This window comes from Netta rufina (assembly GCF_964035555.1).
Source record: "Netta rufina genome assembly, chromosome: 1".
Lineage (NCBI taxonomy): Eukaryota > Metazoa > Chordata > Aves > Anseriformes > Anatidae > Netta > Netta rufina.
In genome coordinates this window covers 118283676-118304036 of record NC_140123.1, presented here as the reverse complement: position 1 = coordinate 118304036, position 20361 = coordinate 118283676, and the positions used below count along the sequence as shown (strand labels likewise).

The 20361-nt window shown below is 40.7% G+C and overlaps 1 protein-coding gene across 1 annotated transcript in view; it reads left to right on the top strand.

Moving 5' to 3' along the window:
- The first annotated feature begins 1193 nt into the window (after window positions 1–1193).
- The window catches only part of DCBLD2 (discoidin, CUB and LCCL domain containing 2), a 43119-nt gene continuing 23951 nt past the window's right edge, over window positions 1194–20361 (top strand). The window contains exons 1-2 of the mRNA XM_084296442.1: window positions 1194–1433; window positions 18096–18323. Coding sequence (XP_084152568.1) covers window positions 1316–1433; window positions 18096–18323 — 346 coding nt within the window. The 5' untranslated portion in view covers window positions 1194–1315. The remainder of the gene's footprint in view (window positions 1434–18095; window positions 18324–20361) is intronic.

Below are 20361 nucleotides of genomic sequence, written 5' to 3'. Positions count from 1 at the left end.
AGGATGTTATTGTAGTGATATAACTGCTTCACGTGACCTGTGGTATGAACCTCTGTGTCTAGTGAATGGAAGACAAAGGAAGGTATAAATGACTTTCAATTCATCTTCCGTTACGTGTCGCGGGATGTCTTGCTGATTATTACATCCTGCAGGCTGACTCAAAACAGCCTCATCTCAGATATTCTTCCATTGACTGCTTTCATTGGTATTTCTTTGTGTGTGGCTATAAAGGTATAGCCACAGGAGAACAGGAGAAAAACACAGAACTTAATAATTGAATCAAGGCAGGCTAGATAGTGCCTTGCATGCCTCTTTGTGGAAAACCAAACCAAAACAAACTTTTCACAACCCTGAGCATTGCCTTGAACATCTTTTAATTTTCAGGACCTTGACGAGGAATGAAAATCTTAAAGCAACTGGTGAAAATAATTTATGAAGATGGGGAGAACGCTTGCTTTCTTGGGGCACCTTTTACAGTGGAACCACTGGAGCTGGCCACCACCATTGGCTTGCAACAAGCCTTTCGCAGCAGAAAGCAGGGACCACGGTGTCTGTGGGCCAGTCTTCAAAAGCTGTAAAGGTGTACCCGTGCTTAAGGACGATGGCAGTGCAGTGGTGATCCTCTGAGCGCACCAGTGCTTTGGGTGTTTTTTGGTGTTTTTATTATTATTATTTTTTTCCTGCCTTAAATATGCTTTCATGATTACCTAGGGCAACCAGTGCCAACTACTCTAAGTCCCTCCAAATGTGCTACTTTGCTTCCTGGAAAGACTTGGAAGTTATTATTATTTTTTTTAGGTTTCTATTGCTCACGGGTGAGTTTATCCCGCTACACCAAGCCTCCCCGATCGCCCGCTGTAAGCGTTTGAAGGCAGGCGACAGACGAGCAGGGGCATGGCGAGGTCTGGAGGCTCCTCAGCCAATCTCCTGCCTGTGTGCAGCCGGGACCGTGTTTGCGAGCAGGGAGCGGCGACCGCTTCATCCCCCCCCGCTCGCAACGCTCGCGGCTCCGCGGCTTTTTAGCTTCCCTCGCTCCTTCGGGGGGGTGGGGGGGGCAAAAAAATTAATCCGGAGCTGCTCCCGGAGAAGTTGCAGCGGGGCCCGGCGGGGGCCGGGCGAGAGCCTCGGGGCCCGCTGCGGGGGCCGTGCGGCAGGAAGCGGGGAGCCCGGAAGCGCTTGGGCCGGCCGCAGGGGGCGGGCGGCGGCGGCGCTCGCTCGGCCGTCGGCGGCCGCGGGGCGCAGGGGCAGAGACGCGGCCCCGGCCCGGCCCGGCCCGCCCGGCCCTGCCCGCCATGCCCGCGGAGCACCGGGGGGCATGGTGAGCCCGGGGCGGCCGCTCCCCGCGGGGACCCGGCAGGCGGCCTCGCTGCTCCGCCTCGGCTCCTTCCTCCTCCTCCTCCTCGTCCCGCTGCCGGGCGCCCGGGCGCAGCAAGGTGAGTGAGGGGCAGGGTGCCCCCGGCTGCGGGGCGGTGGGCCCCGGGGCTTCGCCCACCCCCGGGGGAGGCTGCGGGGAGGCGCTGCAAAGCCGCTTGTGCGCGCCCAGGAGGGAGCCCAGGGTGAGGGGGAGGAATGTGAGGTGGGGGGGGTGCTCCTTGGCTTTTTTGTTCGGTTGGGTGGGTCGGCGAGGTCTCCCTCCTCGGGTGGCATCGGCTCAGCGCAGGGCGGGATGTGGGCACTGCGTGGCAGGAGATCAGAGGTGGCTCGGGAACTGTCACCGATCGGCTGCTGGGGAGAAAGTGCTGGGAATGAGCGTTTTGACGGCAGATTGAAACTTTCGTTTCTGTGAATACGGGAGTTGAGAAAAGAAACGTTACGGTTTTCAGCTGTGCTTGCTTCTTGCACTGGTGTAGCTTCGTTTTGGAAACTCGGCTCTGTTTTCACAACTTTCTGCACATCTCAAAGAGAGATGGAGGTATATTTTGAGTGTTACGAGTGCTGCATTTAAAGGCACAAAGGGAATCAGAAATGTGTGCTGTGTACGTTTTAACTAGATTCTTGAATGGGAAATGGTTAGAGAAGTGTGCGCAGAGCAGACTGGTCCATTGTCTCATCTTTTTATCTTACTTCAGCCTGTACACATATGAATCTAATACTAGAAAGCATTTGGCATACTTTTGTTTTGTTTTGGTGCTGGAAGAAGTGAAGATCCACTTGTTTTTGAGAGGAAACTGGGCAGTTTGAACATTTTGCCTTTTCTGTGTGAGTCCAGCTGCGAGGCAAGGTGTTGGTTTATGCTGTTGGAGCATCATGTGCTCTTGGACACGTGCTGCAAATACTTGTGCTGACCTGACACTTGTCTGACCTTTTGGTGAGCAGACTGAGTTTGTTATTCCAGGAGAAAAATGAAATAACTGGGGTGGGGGGTGAGGCATAGTTTTCTTACAGATCAGTAAGTAGAATTGGCTCAGTGAGTGGTCAGGAGTGTTCTAGAGGGGGTGGTACCGTGCAGCAAGAAGTGGGACTGCATGGACAGCAGGCGTTTAGGTACGCTGTTCACGTTATCTTTTTGTGCTCAGAGAAATGACTGATGAGCTCCTAAACTGAATTTCAATTTACAGTGTCCCATCCCTCTAGTTAATGCTTACAGTTGGCTCAGCAGTTTTGCTTTTGACAGGGAGGGGAACCTCTTTATTGACAAGCTTCATTGTATTTCGTAACAAAAGGTTAGGGTCTCTGCTGTTGTTGAGTACATTGCCCTTCATAATGAGAAAATGTCAGAATTTCTAAGAAAATTCTGCTTGCGAGCACCTGTTTCCTTGTCAAAATATTTTCATTTATCCAATTTCAGAGGAGGTTGAGGAGTCCATATCATAGAACCATTCAGGTTGGAAAAGACTTGTAAGATCATCTGGTCCAACCTTTAATCTAGCACTGCCAAGTCTGCCATTAAACCACGCCACTCAGTTCTACATCTACATGTTTTCTGAAGGCCTCCAGGGATGGGGACTCAAGCACTTCCCTGGGCAGCCTGTTCTAATGCCTCACAACCCTTTCAGTAAAGAAATTTCTCCTAATATCCAACCTAAACCTCCCCTGGCATGACTTGAGGCCATTTCCTCTTGTCTTATCACTTGGTGCTTAGGAAAAGAAACTGATCCCCACATCACTGCAACCTCCTTGAAGGTAATTACAGAGCAGGATCGTGTGTCTTCAAGTGCTGGCGTAGTTCTAATTTGGTGAAGGAGTCCCGTATGGAAATGAAACTGTCTTTCTCATGAAGGGTCTGCATAAATCTAATTTACTGTATTAAATATGTGCATGGACTTCCAAGAGAATATTTTGATTGTCAAGGGAAGTACCCAAGGTGTAGGAAATCCCACAGAGTTGCATTTAAGCTCTTTTAGAAAAATACAGTAAGTGATGTTATGGAGAAACCTAGCCTGACTCATTACTTCGAGGAGGCTGATCCTCTGTTAATAAGCAACTGTTCATTTTCTTTCTCACTGTCCAGCAGCTCTAAGCCTCACATAGTGCATGGTATTTAGATCTTAGGCAGAATGTCTTGGTTTCTGACGTGCTTTTCTGGAGAGCACCTCACTAGCATCAGCTGATGTAAAAATATGTTTTTGGTCGATGTGAAACTTACTTTGAATGTTGGGTCAAGTGTTCTCCTCCTCCTCCCCTTCCAGCCTAGCTAGGGAATCAAAGCTAGGAATGAAAAAGTGCAGGTAATTTTGCAGTGAATAGGCTTTTCACATAGTAGCCTGCTGCGTTATCTTGCAGGATTAGAGTGGTGGGGTTTTCTTTTTTTTTCAGTCTGTCACGCTGAAAATCATCCAGCAATCCAGCGTTCTTTGGGACAGGGCTCTGAACAGCGTCTTGCTGTCTTGGAAAATAAGAGCATTTTGTGTGAGCTTTAATGTATTTGGAAACACTGGAAAAAGTGCCCCGCACTGCATGTGATACACACTCGTGCATCAAGGACCATCTAGGTGCCTGCTGCGCAAGTGACCTCTTGTGATTTCTGAAACAACGTTGTGGTGGCTCTAGCTCCTGGTTGCAGAGAAATTACTTTAAGCTCTTTTCTAGTATAATTTTATTTGTTTTTCGTTTTCAGTTGTTTTTCAGCTGTGAATGAAAGCAAGCCGGCACCGTGCAAGCTTCCTGCTCTTTGTAGGCTGCATTTTGAGAACTAGCGCTCTTTACAGATGTTCAGCTATTGACATCAATCCAGCATGGCCTGTTCGTTAGTTAAACTTAACTGGTTTTTGGGGGTGTAGAGAAACATAAAACAGCTATGAGAGAAATGTCTGCTTGCCTTTCATCCAAATTGAAGTTAAGTAATGACTTGGTTATTCTGCAGGTACAAAGATTGTAGGGCACATGAACTTTGTTATCATGCACACAGTTTGGTAGTCATCCACTGGCATTCCTAGTGAATACGGATTTGCATACAAAACTGGAATAAGGCCTTAAGTTACAAATAAACTTTAGATGCTGAAGTTGATAGCTAAGTGATTTGAAGCAGATTTGTTTGCAAGTTTTTCTTTGAAAGACTAAACTTAGTATGCTTGTTTCTGAATGTGATTCACATGTTTTGCTCTACCAACCTGTAAGAATGTTATTTCATAATGGAGCCTCCTACAGGAAAGTGATTCATCACTAGCTTGAAAACTGTCTGCTTCAATGTAGCAAAGAGAAATTGTTTTGCAGTGTATAGTGCTGTGTTACTGTGATCTGAAACATGAAGAGAAAGAAGGAATGACTCTGTGCATTGAGCCTAGTGAAAGTTTTCCGTGTCCTTGTGATTGAACTGCAGTATTCCTGGATCCACTGGCTGTTTCCCATACCTCGCTGGTGCCTCTCTGTCTGCCCTCCCCTTCTCTGCAGTGCTCCCGCTCTCACCTCTGCTTGCCCATCCAGCAGGCAGTAGATAACTGTGGCTTTTTCTGGGCTCAGCCCAGGGTTGGAAATAAATCTGTCCCATTTGGTGACTAAGAAAACCTTCCAGTTGTGAACTTCGTGCCTGAAAGGATATAATAATGTCTTCCAGCAATAAATTTGGAAAGCAGGTGGCCTGGTTAGGGGAGAAGGAAGCAGACAAAGAGAAGGTGGCTGTAGAGGCATATATATTAACTGGGCAAGGTGGAAAGACAGGGAGACAGGCTGTAGCATCTCCAAGCCAAGCATGTCTTGAAAGAGGAGATTTCTTTCTGAAACAGGTGACTGAGGACGGCTCAAGCCACCAGCATAGCCCATTGCTGGTGTCTTCTTCCTGCTGCTTTTGCAGAATGCTGGCATGTCAGTATGAAGCACTACTGCAAAACTGCCTGCCATGTCAATAATTGTCATGTGCTGCCCCTCACAGGAGTGCCACTTTCTCCTCTTGCTGTATTCTCTTGAGTGCTGTCTCCTTGCTCTTCCTATTCATAGGCCTTGGCTGGGAGGGGAGGAGGAGGATTACAGACAAACTATAAGGGATTATTTTGATTTAAATGACCCCCAGCTCTTTGGATGAAAGATTTATTATACTTCATATTAACATTAGAGTAAGTATTTTATGATGGAGAGGGCAGTGCTCTATTGAACTCCTTACTGCTTGTTAATAGGAGAGTTTCACTTAAGAATGCAGAGTGCTGTGGGGATGCAATAGTACAGGATGCTGACTCTGGAGAATTCAGGGGTTGGTGCTGTGTAGGCAGGAGTGCTGAGGCAAATCCCCTTCATCCTGGTGGCAAGACATACAGAAGAATTTTTCAAGACCAGGCCATAAAGTTCTGCCAGGCTTAGCTGATGTGTCTACTGGTTCAGGTTTTCTGATGCTCTTTTCCTCTTCCCAGCGTTGTAGCTTGGAGATAGATGTGGTGAGGAGTGCCCTAGAGAATTGTGTGGAGGAGTGCTGTTTCTGAGGGGGAGTGATCTGGTATTGGAACTATGAACCTAAATATGGTGATTTTTGTTGTTGTTCCTTTTGAAAACAAGAATCTCAGCAAAGTTATTTTTCCTGTTCTAGTTACTGAGCCTTATTTGAAGTGGTTAAGTGGGTCTGGTGGGCAGAAGGTAGATACATGTGTTCTGCAGCCCCGTGCTTCCTGGGAGGTTGCCTTGCAGTACTGATTTTGTTCAGCCCAGCTCATCTCCAGAGGCCTGCTGAGGTCATGCTAGCATTGCCTGCCGCTCTTTAAAGAATGCAGGAACCACCATTTTGTGTAAACACTCTTAGACTTCTCATACTCGATCCCAGAATGTATCACATTTTGCTTTGGATTCAAGCAGCACGATGCACACGTGTGTGTGCGTGCATGCATGTGCATACATGACTTCAAAAATCAAGTCTCTGAGTTAGTGTTAAAAAGGTAATATTGTAAATGTTGGTTCAGAAGCTTGCATGTTGTTACTGTGTGCATCTTAAGCCAGTGATCTTCTGGCAGAGTAGACTTTAGGAAAACTCTTTTCCTGCTACTGAAAGGAGACGGTAATGTTCAGCTTTCAAGGTTTGGAGAAACTTTTTCTTATGTTACTTGCATAAGCAAAATAATTTGTCTCTTTTTCTGAAGTTCTGCCGTATACTTTTCACTCCAATAAATGATGTGTTAGGTTTTTAATCTAATTACTGCTGTTCTGTATAGCTTCAGTCATCAGCTAGTTAAGTGTTGCCTCGTGTCCTTCAGTTTAGCTCATAATCATCAATACTAATGCAATCCTTTACTCGTTGGAATTGCTGCTTAATGTATCGGCCACTGCTTCTATGTTGGTTTCTTTAATGTACTTCAAAAAGTTTTTAAATCCACTTGCATGTCACCTCTACCCCAGTAGCTGTGCACTGCACTATGGGGAAGTACTCAGTGAATTTGCTTTATAGTCAAAGGGTTTTCCTCTCCTCCTGCAATTCCTAATACATGTAATTCTTTCCCTCAAACCATTGTCCAAGCACATAGATTTATTACAGAAGTGACACTGGAGGGGGGGGAAACAGTAACGTTAACTAAAAAGGTTGCATTAAATTGGATCTGCAGCATTTTCAGTGCTGTTTTTTACGGAGTGGTGGGTTAATGCTTGTGAAACCTGTTCATTAATGTTATAACTGTGAAGGCAAAGATTGTTGGTAACTTTGTGTTACACTTTTCATTATTTGTGATAAAGGGCTTGAGCTGGACTACTGATATTTTTTGAGATTTTTTTTGCTTTGTATTTGCATGCTTTTTGTGTAATTTGAGTTAAAAGCAACACTTTAATTTGTGAGATTGATTTGACATTTGAACTACAAAACCATATTGGTTTTGCAAATGGCTTTTCTCTGAAGGATCCTTTGTGTAATGTTTGAGAAAGAAAACAAACCCAGCCCTTAGGTGAGGAAGAAACATTTAACCTAGACTGTTTCTTTTTGGGCATTTGTGCTGTTCCCCTGCCTGAACACTTAGTTTCCCTAGGTGTGCCTTTGAAAGAGCAGTAAAGAGAAAACATTTCTTTATGATTGCTGAACTCTTCAGAAATGAATTTAAAGTGGACTTAGTTTGTACCTATTTAACTACTGGTATCTCACTTTTGAAGTATGTTGGGTCTTGGAATTGATCAATGGGGACTTGGTAGAGCTTCTGGGAGACCCTGACATTTGGATGCTTACTGCTGGCATTTCACACAAAATCTCTACTTTTATAATTGTCAGTTCTGTTTTGGTTAGATGGATTCTTTTCTCAGTGCAGATACTGGAATAAAACTAATTAATCATGAGTTTGCAGTCTGTAAGGCTTAGGCCAGCAAACAGTAGATGGGTGCTAAAGCTCAGTCATTAGTTACTCCTCAGACTTCGGTGAGACTAATTGCACCCTGGAAATCAAGTGCCTGAGTGCTGATCTTTGACAGTAAGTGACAATTCATACTCTTAAATATTTCCTTGTGAGCTCGCAGTGAGTCTGTGATTTTAGTTGACCTCTCTAGGTACAAAACAACTGACATACATTTAGAATAAAAGTATATAATATCATAGTGAGTGCATGAGTCACTAGAAGCACAGTATTTTTTGGCAGCTATGGGTAATTGCTTTAATAAGGATATTAAATAAAAGGATATTTAACAAAAATCCTTTTGAAGAAAAATGATTCCTTGAAACAGGATATGTGTAAAATGGGGGCTGAGTATGTGCCTGTCACATGTGCTCACTTTTAATTTTTGCTCACATGAAGAAGATATTTTGTCCAGTTCAATGGTCTGTGTGTAAGATAGGTGTTCTGCATTTTGACTCCTACATCCATCATTTTCTCAGATTTGACTGCTTAAGAATGAACCTCTGTTCTTAGCAATTTACTGAAAATACTAAGTTTTAAGTTTTCAACTGAATGAACTTCTGTTAACAGAAATCTTGTTTTTTGAAGGGCGACAGAATCAGGGAAGTTCCAGTTCTGTACCATTGCTATGATAGTGTACATAGCTGTTGCATTAGTGAATGTTTTTGTGCAAGTTGAATAAAGTTTATGAACGTGGTTGTGTCATTCTTGGCAATTCTCGTATAGGATAATAAGGAATTGACCCATATGCTGTGATGTAGTTGTATTTTTTTAAGAGTAAGTTAGAAAGATGTTTGATTTTCTTTCCCCCCAAGTGTTCAAAGCATTCTAGCTTCAGAAATAGTCAAAAATGATCTTTCTCAAGGTACCTTTAAATCAAATCTGAAAGCTTTCAGGAAAGTCAAACTTAATGTAGCATCCTAAATTTGGTTTTCTTAGAATCATGACAACACAACTGTATGGAGCTATGTAATACAAGAAATCATATTTTAAAGGGCCCTCCTGGTCTTTAATGCTGCAAATCCATTTTTCTGTAAAATGACCCATTACTTAGGGTCTGAGAGGTTCAAACTTGATACCTTTTTTTGTTTCTTTTTGATAAGTAAAGTCTGGAGGGTTTTGTTTGTTTTCTTTTAAAAAGTATGTCTTCCATGCTTTCTTTACACTGGTTTGTCTTTCATTGGCAAGGCTGCGTTACAACATCAGTTTTGTTAATTGCCATTAAAGAAAAAAAAAAAAAAAGACAAAATCAGATCTTTTCAGATTTTTTTTCTGTCCTGTGGATATCTTTGTTTTGTACGTTTTTCATTGCTCAGTAAAAGTTTACAGTAAGTGTATTTTAACATTCCTATACTCTTTATAATGTAAAAATTCAGTTCAGATCCAGCAAAATCATTGCAATAGTATCCATCAGAATGATAATCCTGCCAGCTACTGATCTTTGGGTCATCAGCATTGCTGAAAACGGATGTATTCTGCCTGCAGCCACGTGAATTCTTTTTTAATTTTTCTCCCTTACAGCAGTTCCTCTGCTAGAGCCATTTCTGTAAGCGGTATGCTGATTTTCTTGGTTCTGTACGTGAAGTGGTGTGGGAGATAGCTTTTTGATATATTTATGAGAAATATTGCTAGTGGTATAGAACTGGAAAAGCTTGGTGTGCTTCAGTAAATTGTGGTGAGCAGGTAACTTGTCTCACAATTGAAAAAAGGTGTTGGTTTAAAAGCTTCACGGAGTAATGCTGTCAGTCATATTATGCAGGCACTGTCGATCTTGGTCTGACATTTAAACAAAGTTTTTAAATATTCCAGATTTGCAAGAGGTTAATTATTTTTATCCCTAAATGTCATTTTTTCCTTTTATTCAGTGATACATTTGTGGTTTTCCTAGACTTATATTTGGCAGTCCTAGGCCCTCTTGCCACCTGCTGTATTACTTAATGTTGCTTCACCACGTAGACAGAATCTTTTCAGGTCTCTAAACTTGTTTCTTGCAGTAGCAATAGTAGCTGCTGCGATGTCCAGTTGCAGCTTTCGAATTTGAGGGGGACAGAAATGCTGAACTATTCTGGCAGTTTTGTCACAGTTCTCATTACACGTCCTATCTTTGCACTGTTGGTTTTATGCTGAGGTGGAACTAAAGTGTCATGCTAATTAGATTTGGGTTGTATAGCTGCTTGCATGTAAATGTTTATTTATTATTATTATTTTGTATAGACAACCCCACAGGAATAGGGCAGGTGAAAGATTCTCAATATCTTCAATGGAAAGGAGGTGGGTTAGGAAAGCAGTAGAAACATGAATGACAGTGGTGCAGTTTCACTTGGTTTCTTCTCAGAGCTCAGAGACCGTGACTCTGAAAGAATAACTGGCTGCAGTGATCCAGCCTGTGTGTGAAACGTGTTGTGCACTTCATTTGCCAACAGCTCCACAATGGTTTTCATAGCTGGCAGCTGTTATGTTGTCAGCAGGACTGTAGCCTGATAAATCTTTATCTGGTTATTTTAACATTGCTCCAAAATGAGTAAGGTGCGGGGAAAACATTGTGTGTTAGAAGGAAGCCAGTGGCACTTAATTTTGTGAGTTTTGTGAAACCCTGAACCAAATTATCTGTTAATTGCTATTTTTACGCTGTTGTTGGAACGTGGTATCACCAGGGTGGAAAGAAAGGTGCATTAAGTTTCATGCTTTTAAGCACAGATGAAGTCCAGCGGTAATCAGATTTTTCTTCTCCTTGGGCAAATTTGAAAGTGGTAGATAAAGCATTTTCATTACTTTATATCTTTGTTTTTAAAGAGCTGTTTTCTAGGCCTTCAGTTCTATAACACAAAGCATCCTTTTTTTCCTTTTGTGAAGCAAAACTAAGGGGCGAGTTGGTGCAGCTGCTAGGTGCAAATAATTCCAACTTGTGATTTTTGTTTTTGTTTGTTTGTTCATTTTTGTTTTTTGAAAGAAGCATCTAGATGCTTCACTCTTTGTTCAAGTACCCAAGCCATCAGTTTCCTTGCTGCAATCTTTTGTTGGGCCATGGTAGCTAAAATTGATTTTTACCGGTTGCCGCTGGTTTCTCACCCTCTCCTCCCTGTCCCTAGCTCCCATCCTCTCCATTGTGCAGGCTCCAGCAGTTGTGAGACCCCCGTTGGCCCATACATTTGCCCTTACTCAGCAAAAGACAAATAGCGGTGTATCTGGAGTGTAAAACTGCTAGGGTACAGCAAGCACCAGCTGTTTGTAAAGGCCACCGTGGTGTATGCCACTGTGGACCCGCAGTGTAGGCTGTGTGATTTCATTTAGGGATTGGTAACAGAAAAGAGGAAAAGATGATTGTGGTATTAGTTTAATGTGTGTGTTACCGGTGTGATTGGAGAAGTTTCTGCTTCTTTGTTGAAATACATAAAGCTCGTGAAATTTCATTGGGTCCTGGCATCATGAGGCTTTTGAGGACTTAGAAGGATCTGAAGCCTATTCTGACCTTGACTACTGCTTATTCTTGTCTGGTTTTGTGTGACCGTCTCTGAGTTCTTTTTCATTTCCTTCATCAGCTGTGCTTTGCTGTGTTGCACTTAGTGCACTGAAGCACAACGGTGTTTATTTTTATGAACGTGTTGGTGCAGATGCTAAGTAAATGATACGTCTTGGGAAGCAGGCGGGCTGCGTGCGCCAGACAAAAGATGACACACATGAACCGTCCCTTTGATTCTGCATGGGTAGCAGGTCTGGAGGGCTTCTGCAACATGCATCATTGAGCACAAAGAGCTGTTACAGAGTGCTCATGTAAATCGCATTTCCCCATGGCTAGCCTGCCTTCATAGGCTGCTTTTTCTCGGGTACTATTTAAGCAAATCATAACTGTCCATGGAGCCTTACATCGTTTCCCTGAGATCAGTAAGGAAAAGCTCTGCCACACAATCTTAGACAGTGGATCTTTCTTCTCTGCTCTTTTGAGGTAGTCGCTTTGGTTAGTACGTTGTAGCAGAGGAAGCAAATGTCTCACCTGCTCTGAGGAGGCAATAATTTAGGATAATTTGTTTTAAAATGTTACCATATTTTGGATGTTAAATTTAGCAGGCTAAGTGTTATGCTTTTGTGTGAAACTCAGTGACTGAAAGCTAAGACTGCATTTCCAGAGACGGTGATTGAAAAGCTCCATGTATAGATAAAAATAATGAAGTGCTAAGAATCACGAGCCCAGTATGTGGCTAGTGTTGTAAATGAAAGCAGTAAAGTTTTCTTGTAATGTCATTTCAAATGTTGTGCTTTTGCTATAAGAGCAAGTATCTTCCTTCACCTCACTGCAGTACTGAGCTGAAAACATTTTGAAAGGCAAAATACTCTGCTTTACCTTCTGTCCTGTTTCCATCTTTGTTACACCTCAGCCCATAATATCATTAGCATTTTAAGGCTGCCCCACAGCAAGTAAATCAATGGAAGCTGAGACAACGGTAACCCAGCCAGCCCCCCTTCCCTCGCTGAAAAGAAATGCTGTGCTGTGGCAATGGGTAGGGGTGCTGGTTCGTCTTCAGCCAGCTCCGTCCTTCAAACCAGTACACCACTGTGCACCACTTCTGTGAGCGATCTTTCCCGGGAAGGGATGATTTCTGCATTTCTGGTTGATATTCAGTGGAGTTTAAAATGCCACCACATGCTGACAGTGCTGGGGAAAAAAGCAGTTGCTGGTGTTTCCCTGCCCTTACACTGTCCCGTCCATCTGTCAGATAAATCACTGCTGCATTTGTGCTGTAAAATAAACAGCAGGATTGCTCTAGGTTAAACCTAACAGCTCTTTTTATCTCACGTCCCTGTTTTGGTTTACCATATGGCTCCAGAAGTGTTTACCTCCAGCACCAGGAAGGGTGTGAGAACAAGTGGCCAAAAGCGAGGGACAGACAAGGCTTGCTTTTGTTCACAGCTGCGCTAATTTAAAGCACCTTCAGGTGTTACTGAGCTATGGCCCCACTTGCGGAGGTGTGGGGGAATTTTATGTCGTGAAACATCTGTAGCGGGTTGAAGTGCTCCAAACAGTATGGTACTGAGGCAAATAAATAGCGTAAAGATGAAGGTGGACTGTGTGCTTGGTAGCTTGTTAAGAGCATTAATTCTGACAGAGGAGCAGGTTCCTGCCTGAAGAACATAGTTCTGGGGATTTGTGTGGAAACAGCAAGGAGTTCGGATGACAGAAATAAAGGCATTTATAAATACCTTGAAAAGCTACTTAGAATTTGAGGTCTCTATGGCCTTCATTCTTCAGTGTTTCTTAATCATGGAACTGTTTTGCTGGTTATGTGAACTTTCTTGTCTGCACTGAGAAAAACAAGAGGTAGATACAGCGTCTTTTAGTGATGCTGAAAAAGAGCACAGAAATACAGTGTACAGGAGCTAAACAGAAGAGGAGGGATTAGCGCACTGTATCAGAGCTCCACTGTATGTGGAGCTAAAATGAATACTTTAAAATGTATTTTTGCTTGTATGACTAATAGATTTGGTACTACCATTGCTTAATTAAGAAAGATACAGTTACATTCTGTAAGTAGTCATAAATTTACAGAAAATCATGGCTTATGTGTGCAAAATATGCTCAGGAAGTCCACTGGTTAAATAGAGTCTGTTCAAGTGGCTGTGCCATGTGTTAAAATTGAGATCAGTGCTTTGATCTCTTTATTTTATCATTCTTTCTTCTCCAAGTAAGGAATCAGAAAGCATGCTCATGTTTTAAAGATTAATTTTTGCCATGTTTGAAAGGGAGAAACAAGATCAACAGTCTTAAACAGCAGCCTATCTCAGGGGGAAAAAGTTCTGACTATTTTTCTTGGTAGTTGAAGTCAACGAATCTCTTTAATGGATATTACTAAAGGACTTAGCACCCGCTCCTACATGTGCAGTATCCTCTTATTTTATTAAATTTCACATTGTCTTCTTGTCCACTGCATTTTGCCATGTTTATGTTGGTTCAAGTTCTGTATTTTGTTGATGCAAAGATCTTGGATATGGGAAATTATGTTAAATCATCTGCATGATTGCATCAGACATCAGCGTGCTATAGCCTGGGGGTCATGTGTAATCCATCAGGATAATTCATCCAGACTGCGTTCGAAGGCGCCTCTGGAAGAGATGAATGGTTCTCCTGACGACATCAGTCTGCTCTCCTCTACCAGCTTCATAAGAGGCGCCCGTGTTTTCAAGACTTGCTGAAGAACTGGGGTTACTCACTTTGCTGTGAACCTGGTCCTCAGGGCACACGAAATTCATTGCACATGTGCAGACCTTCCAGCAAGTGTCAGGTGTAATGTGTACGTGCAAATGATTTGGTGAAGGGCTTGGTCAGTTCTGCTGCTACAGTAGGTCTGCTGTGTGATGGAGAGGGCAGAAAGAAGGCAAAGGACTCATTCAGCTGTGTACTGGTAGCTGGTAACAGAAGCTGTCATCTCATTCAAGAGTAACTGATTTAGGACTTGACATCTGTCTCTGATGTGTACTCAGATGTTCCACTCTCATACACGCAGATTAACTGAAACAAAAGATTCTGTGGTAGTTAATTAATGGCTTCCAAATGAACGAAGTAGCTAATGCTACTGTACATTGTGCAGAGAATTGCGCTTTCTCTTTTTCTTGGGGAAACTGCTGAGTATTGCAGATTGTTCCCCCGATAAAAGATGTATACATCTCTGGGGATGATCCTTGGTGTTTATACAACTCGAGCAGAAATGATGAAGCACCATTCATATAGAAAGCCTCAAGAACTATCCTTTTAGAACCAATAAAATAAAGCGAGGCTTCATTGTTCTGTGGGTTTCACTGCAAGTAGACTTTTAGAAATTCCCAAATAGCTCCTAAGTGATGATTCTGCCCTTGGCAGACTATAAGTGCGTGCCAGACACACGGTGATAATCTTTAACTTCTTCAGGCATGAAGTCTGGTGCTTCTGCTATCACTAACTGAAGTGAAACAAAACAAAATGAGATCTAAAATACCCAGCCAGAACGAGCTATTTTTAAAAAGTGGCATCATCATAAGGTGATGCTGTAGATGCAGTTCAGCACAAGTATTTTTCCTTTCCAGCACAATTTGACAGCAGGTTCTTTAAAGTAGGTAGATTACAGGAGGATTTTGCCTTGCATGTTTTCTTTCAATAAAGCCTACAGCAAAAGGAAGATCTGAGATCTACCTTTCCATCAAATCGTGTTTTTGGAGTTTAGCTTTTTTTTTTTTTTTTTTTTTTTTCCATCAGAAAGGCATGCCTTGTTCATTGTTACAACTGCAGTGCTGCTATTGTTCTGTGCTTGAGACAGCTGAACAGCAAGCTAGCAAAGACAATGGTGAAAATGAGTGTCAGAAGTACTCTTTGCTACTTTTAATTGGACAAATTCACAGTTTAAATACAGTTTGGGTCAAAGACCCAAGCTCTTCTTTGTCTTTGACTTCCAGTAACCTAGGCTGAACAAGCAAGGTGTAGGGAAGAATCATGTGTGTTACTGGAATTCCTGATTTTCAGAAATAGCATATGTGCACTACTGCATTGCAATAATAGGCCCATTGAATGAGAAATAATAACCAAGTATTGTCGATCTCAGAACCATTTTATTTTCCTTACAGTGTGATCAGAGCAATCTATCTGCTTGGACAGGTCAAAGCTACTATGATCTGATGTTCAAAAGGTGATTTTATTAGCATATCTGCATGTTTTAAATCCCTAAATGAGTGAACAGTTGTTCCCACCTGTGACAACAGGAAAAGCACAGAACTGGTTGACTGGCTCATTGCTCTTATTTAACACACAACCTAAAATTGATTGAAACATTGAAACATTTTTACATTGAAAATTATCTTCATATGTTTGCAATATAAATCTGTTTTGAAATACTAGCCACAAATATCACCATGAATAGAAGACCTAGTATATATTTGTCAGTGTTATTGTTGTTAATATTCTACGCTTCACCTGTTGCGTAATGTGTGTGAGTACTTGCTTGTGAAAAACTAGTTTACCAGCAAAAGAGTTCGTGCTTTTTTTTTTTTTTTTTTTTTGACGGATAAATATACTGTGAATAATGAGGAGTTTGACAACCAAAGTTTTAGTAACTAATAAACCAACACCATACAAATTTTAAATGATAAATCTCTCACTTTTAGGTTGATAATGTGCCTTTGGAAAGAAACCAGTATTAAAATGATAAGCAAATTGTACTACTTAAGCTCCCTATTTGGTAACATTGGACAATTTTGTATTCATGTATTAGAGTAAAAGTTTAGTAAAGTAAAATACACAGTTTTTGTTTGTTTTTGTAATGGGAAGTGTAAATTAAGTAGAGTGTAATTATCAGCTATCACTCAAATGGGAATAGTATTTGTTGTGGGATGGAACAGTGTTTTATAGCAACTTGCTAAAGTTGGACAAATTAAAACATGACTAAAAACCAGCTTTACGGATAGAACTTCTGATTTTACTGAAGCAGATATCCCAGTTATCTTTCCCAAAAGAAGCTGCATCTTTTTTCATTCAAGACCCAGGGAAGTGGTCACTGCACCGAGCCTGTCTGAATTTAAGAAGAGATTGTACTGTGCACTTAGGCACATGGTCTGAACTTTTGGGTAGACCTGTGCGGTGTCAAGAGTTGGACTTGATGATCCTTAAGGGTCCCTTCCAACTCAGGATATTCTATGATTCTATGATTCTATGATAAGACTGCTAGGAAGAAAGCTTGCATCTGTTTGCAATTCTCTACATAACAACAGCGGTTTACTTTTTGGAATGTATGACTGTAAAGTGCTCAGTTTGTGAAGAAACAGATTTTGTCACTGAAAATCAGGTGCTTTTACAAACAAATTAATTAGATTTGTTTGATGGAGCTTTTCTTCCATGCCACTTCAGTGTGTTGAACTTCTGTTCATGGACGAAATCCATTTATGTTAAGAATCCTCAAACTTAGTTAAAAATCTTAAATATCTGTACAATTTTTGGCCCTATAGCATGGCTTACCTTTACAGGTTTAGTAGGGAAGCAGAAATATGTAATAAGAAACAGTTTTTGCTGGTCACTTCTAGCTGTTAAGCAATGTAAATGATGTTGATCACTGTTGAAATCTTGACATAATGCTAGATCTGTTGTAATTGGAAGGTAGGAACTGCAGTCATGTAGGAATTTTGAGGGGCAAAATGGATCTATGGATAATAAGTGTATTTTTAGGTGGTTTTTAGGTTGTATTTTTAGGTTGGAGCTTTTTAGCAACGTGTGTAGTCTGATTTTTGTCTCTGCAATTGTTGCTTCCATTCCTGCTCTTAATGATTTCTGATCATTTCAGGATCCTGAAAGGTCCTGATTGCTTTTGGGTTAAGAGATCTCTTTCAAAAGATCTCTGGACTTTGTAGTTTCGAATCCTGAAAGTGATAATGCTGTTCCCAGCTTAGTCATTCATGTGACCAAATTCAATAAATAAGCTTTTGGGGCTCTGGTGCTAATGGTACAGTGATTTATAAAGAGCCAGTGATGGTGAATGTTACTTAAAGTACGTTCTTATTTCCAAAACAACTTACAAATTCTTATGCTAGTACTATATGCTGGGGTCAGTTCATGTTATGCTGTTGAGTAAATAGATTTATGTTTGCTTTTCATCATTTGATTTTAAGAAGTCATAATTTGTACAAGTCATCTCTAATATTGTTACTGCTGTTTAATATTAATATTCTAATGTTAAGTTGAGGGCCTCATGTTGGAGTTAGAAATTAACTTGTTATACAAATCCCAGAAGAATTAAGCATGTTCCCCAAGGAGTGGGTTGAATTAATTACAGCATTAAAATTGTTTTACAGTAGAAAACAACACACTAGCAGATTGATGATGTTCAGACCTGGCAGTTATTTTCAGTAGAGTATTTGCTGTCTCTTGTCTTTCCAATTCTATTCTTTCTCGTTGTGTTATGGATACAGTAACAACAGAAAAATGGCGTGCTTTTATTTTATTAGTGGGTTTCTACCTCCTTTCTCCTTTTTGGAATTTGTTTTCTACTGTATATAGGTGTTGAGGAAACACAAAATAGCAAGGACACTTTCTGTACTTTCAGGACAATTTTTAAAGTCATTGTGGACAAACTTTTATCTAGTCGAGGAAGTTGTAGAACCCCTCTGGTCACAACTGATGAGAAGTTAAACCCTAGCCAATGTTAGTTCAGAGGTATTTTGTTACGATTGCTCTTCCATCTGTACATGACTTATCTTTGATTTTTTTTTTTCACAACATTATTAGTAACATTAAAAGAATAAACAAAACACTGTTGCTTTTTGTTTTGTTTTAAATTTGTGCCACAGCAGAAGATAACTAAATCACCAGTGAAGCTTTGAAGTTGGATGCAATGTAGCTAACTCATTTTTGTTCTTTTGTAGGCGATGGATGTGGACACACCGTTCTGGGTCCTGAAAGTGGAACTCTTGCTTCAATAAACTACCCACAGACCTCTCCCAATAGTACAGTCTGTGAATGGGAAATTCGTGTAAAGCCTGGGCAGCGAGTTCAGCTCAAATTTGGTGATTTTGATATTGATGACTCAGATTCTTGTCATTCCAGTTACTTGAGAGTTCACAATGGGATTGGCTCCACCAGGACAGAGATAGGTAATAGCTTTTATTTTTGGTATTGAAAAGCTATTGTCTTTTTATAGAACTTGGCACATAGTTTTAGTACTTTTGTAACTCTTAATTTTTCTTTCCTGTGCATAGAGTATGTATAAGGTTTATGGTATTATTTAAGTTATTTTTTGTAGTCCTGGAAAACTGTTCTAATTCAATTGGTTATTGGTCAGGGTGAGACCTTGCCTGAATATGAGCATACAGCGCTTTTTACAGTGTGGATTTCAACTCATAGGAGAAGTGATGAAAAGAAGGAAGCATGTATTATATACAGAAATCTTAAATAAGGTAAAGGAAGGAATTTCAGGAATTCTGTAGTCAGAGTTGAGTTTTTCCTGAGCTTAATATCAAGGAAACTCTGCAAAATATAATGGAGTGCTGTGTATACCCTACCACAGCAGGAAAACAGACATCAGGGACTAGTTTTAGTAACTTTACTACTAATAGTACCTCTAGAAACAACAGCTTAGGAAGGACTTGTAGTCTGTACAGGTCTTCAGTACAGGCTGAGAGTACAGATGAAACTATTAACTATATAAAAATAAAAAAAGTGGCAAACAAAACAGTAGTCTGATAGTCCCTTTCTCAGGTGACGTGCTCCTTTCAAGGATGCTTACTATTGTTGCTAAGCAGGTAAGGTTTCTGGAATGCCACAGTGTTCTTAATCTAATTATTCACAAGTAATTGCATTTTGTTTACTGCATTATTAAAGTGTATGTATATCTTTGTCTTGCTACAATTCCTAGAACCTAAAAATATACTGAAAAAATGATGAATTATAATGACAGCAGAACATCCTATATTTTGTTTGTATATACAACTGTGCTAAATGCAACACAGATCCTATAATAGTCTTTGATTCTTCAGGCTACTGGAAGAGGCTCTGCTGTGATTTTCTTTTTTTCTCAGAGATTTCCCAGTAGCTTGCAAAGTGGACTGAAACTCCACTGAGTTCTCGTAAGCAGTGAAGAGGGAGTTGCAAAATTATGAGCAACTTTATTTAAAAAAAAAAAAAAAAAAAGGTTGCCTTTTTATACTGAGGAAACTTGTCTGATCTATTCATCTCAGTGGTAATAAAGGATGTCAAGCTTCAATAATTATGTTTTTCAAATATCATCTGATAGGAAGGAGTCCATAGTTTAATTTATTCTCTTTAAGAGGGCAAATTGGATTTCATTATTATAAGGCAGTTATTTTCAAATAGTGTGAAATTGTCATCCACATCAAGGTGTATGTAAGGTTTTAAGACCCTTCTGGTTATTATGCATAAAACTCAAAATTAAATGTCATTTTTCCTTCAGTAAAATTAGTTGCTATTATGCAGAGTCATTTTATTTTGTTTCCTAAATCCGTAATCTGGAGAAAGATAGAGAGAGATTTACTTCACCAAGATTGTTTTACTTGTGCTCGAATACTAATCCCACTCAACTGAGGCTTTTTATAAAGAGGCTAGTGGAATGTTAGCTTAGTTAAACCTCTTTTCCAACTGTTACCTTGGTAAGCATGTGTGAAACTAAGCTTGTGCTTGGAGTGGTTGAGCCAGACTTGGTCTAAAATAGAAAGCACCGAAGTCCTTAAATGGCAAGGAACGTCCAGTTCTGATAACTCTATTATTCACTTTTACAAGTGACGTAATGGGTTCAAGTAAATTTTCTACTTCATTTATTTCTCTTGACTTTCAGCTGTTCCCAGCTGGTGTAGTAACACAGTATGTCGAGCAAACGTGTGTGTTGTTCTGCCTCTGATAAATTAAATCACAGAACAATCAGTGATATTAACACTGGCAGATACAGATGGTGCAGTTTCTTAAATATTCATATTTGAAGCAGTAAACAATGGAGAGACTAAACAGTGATTTGAATTTGGAAGGAATTAATCTTCTGAGTTTATCCAAGTTCTTAATTTTCTTGCATTCAGAAATAATTGCATTACATAAAATCTGAAATTCAATGATACCTATTTTAACTCAGAATAATTTAAAAGTTGTCTGATTTAGATTCAAAATTGAATTGTTACTGGGTTA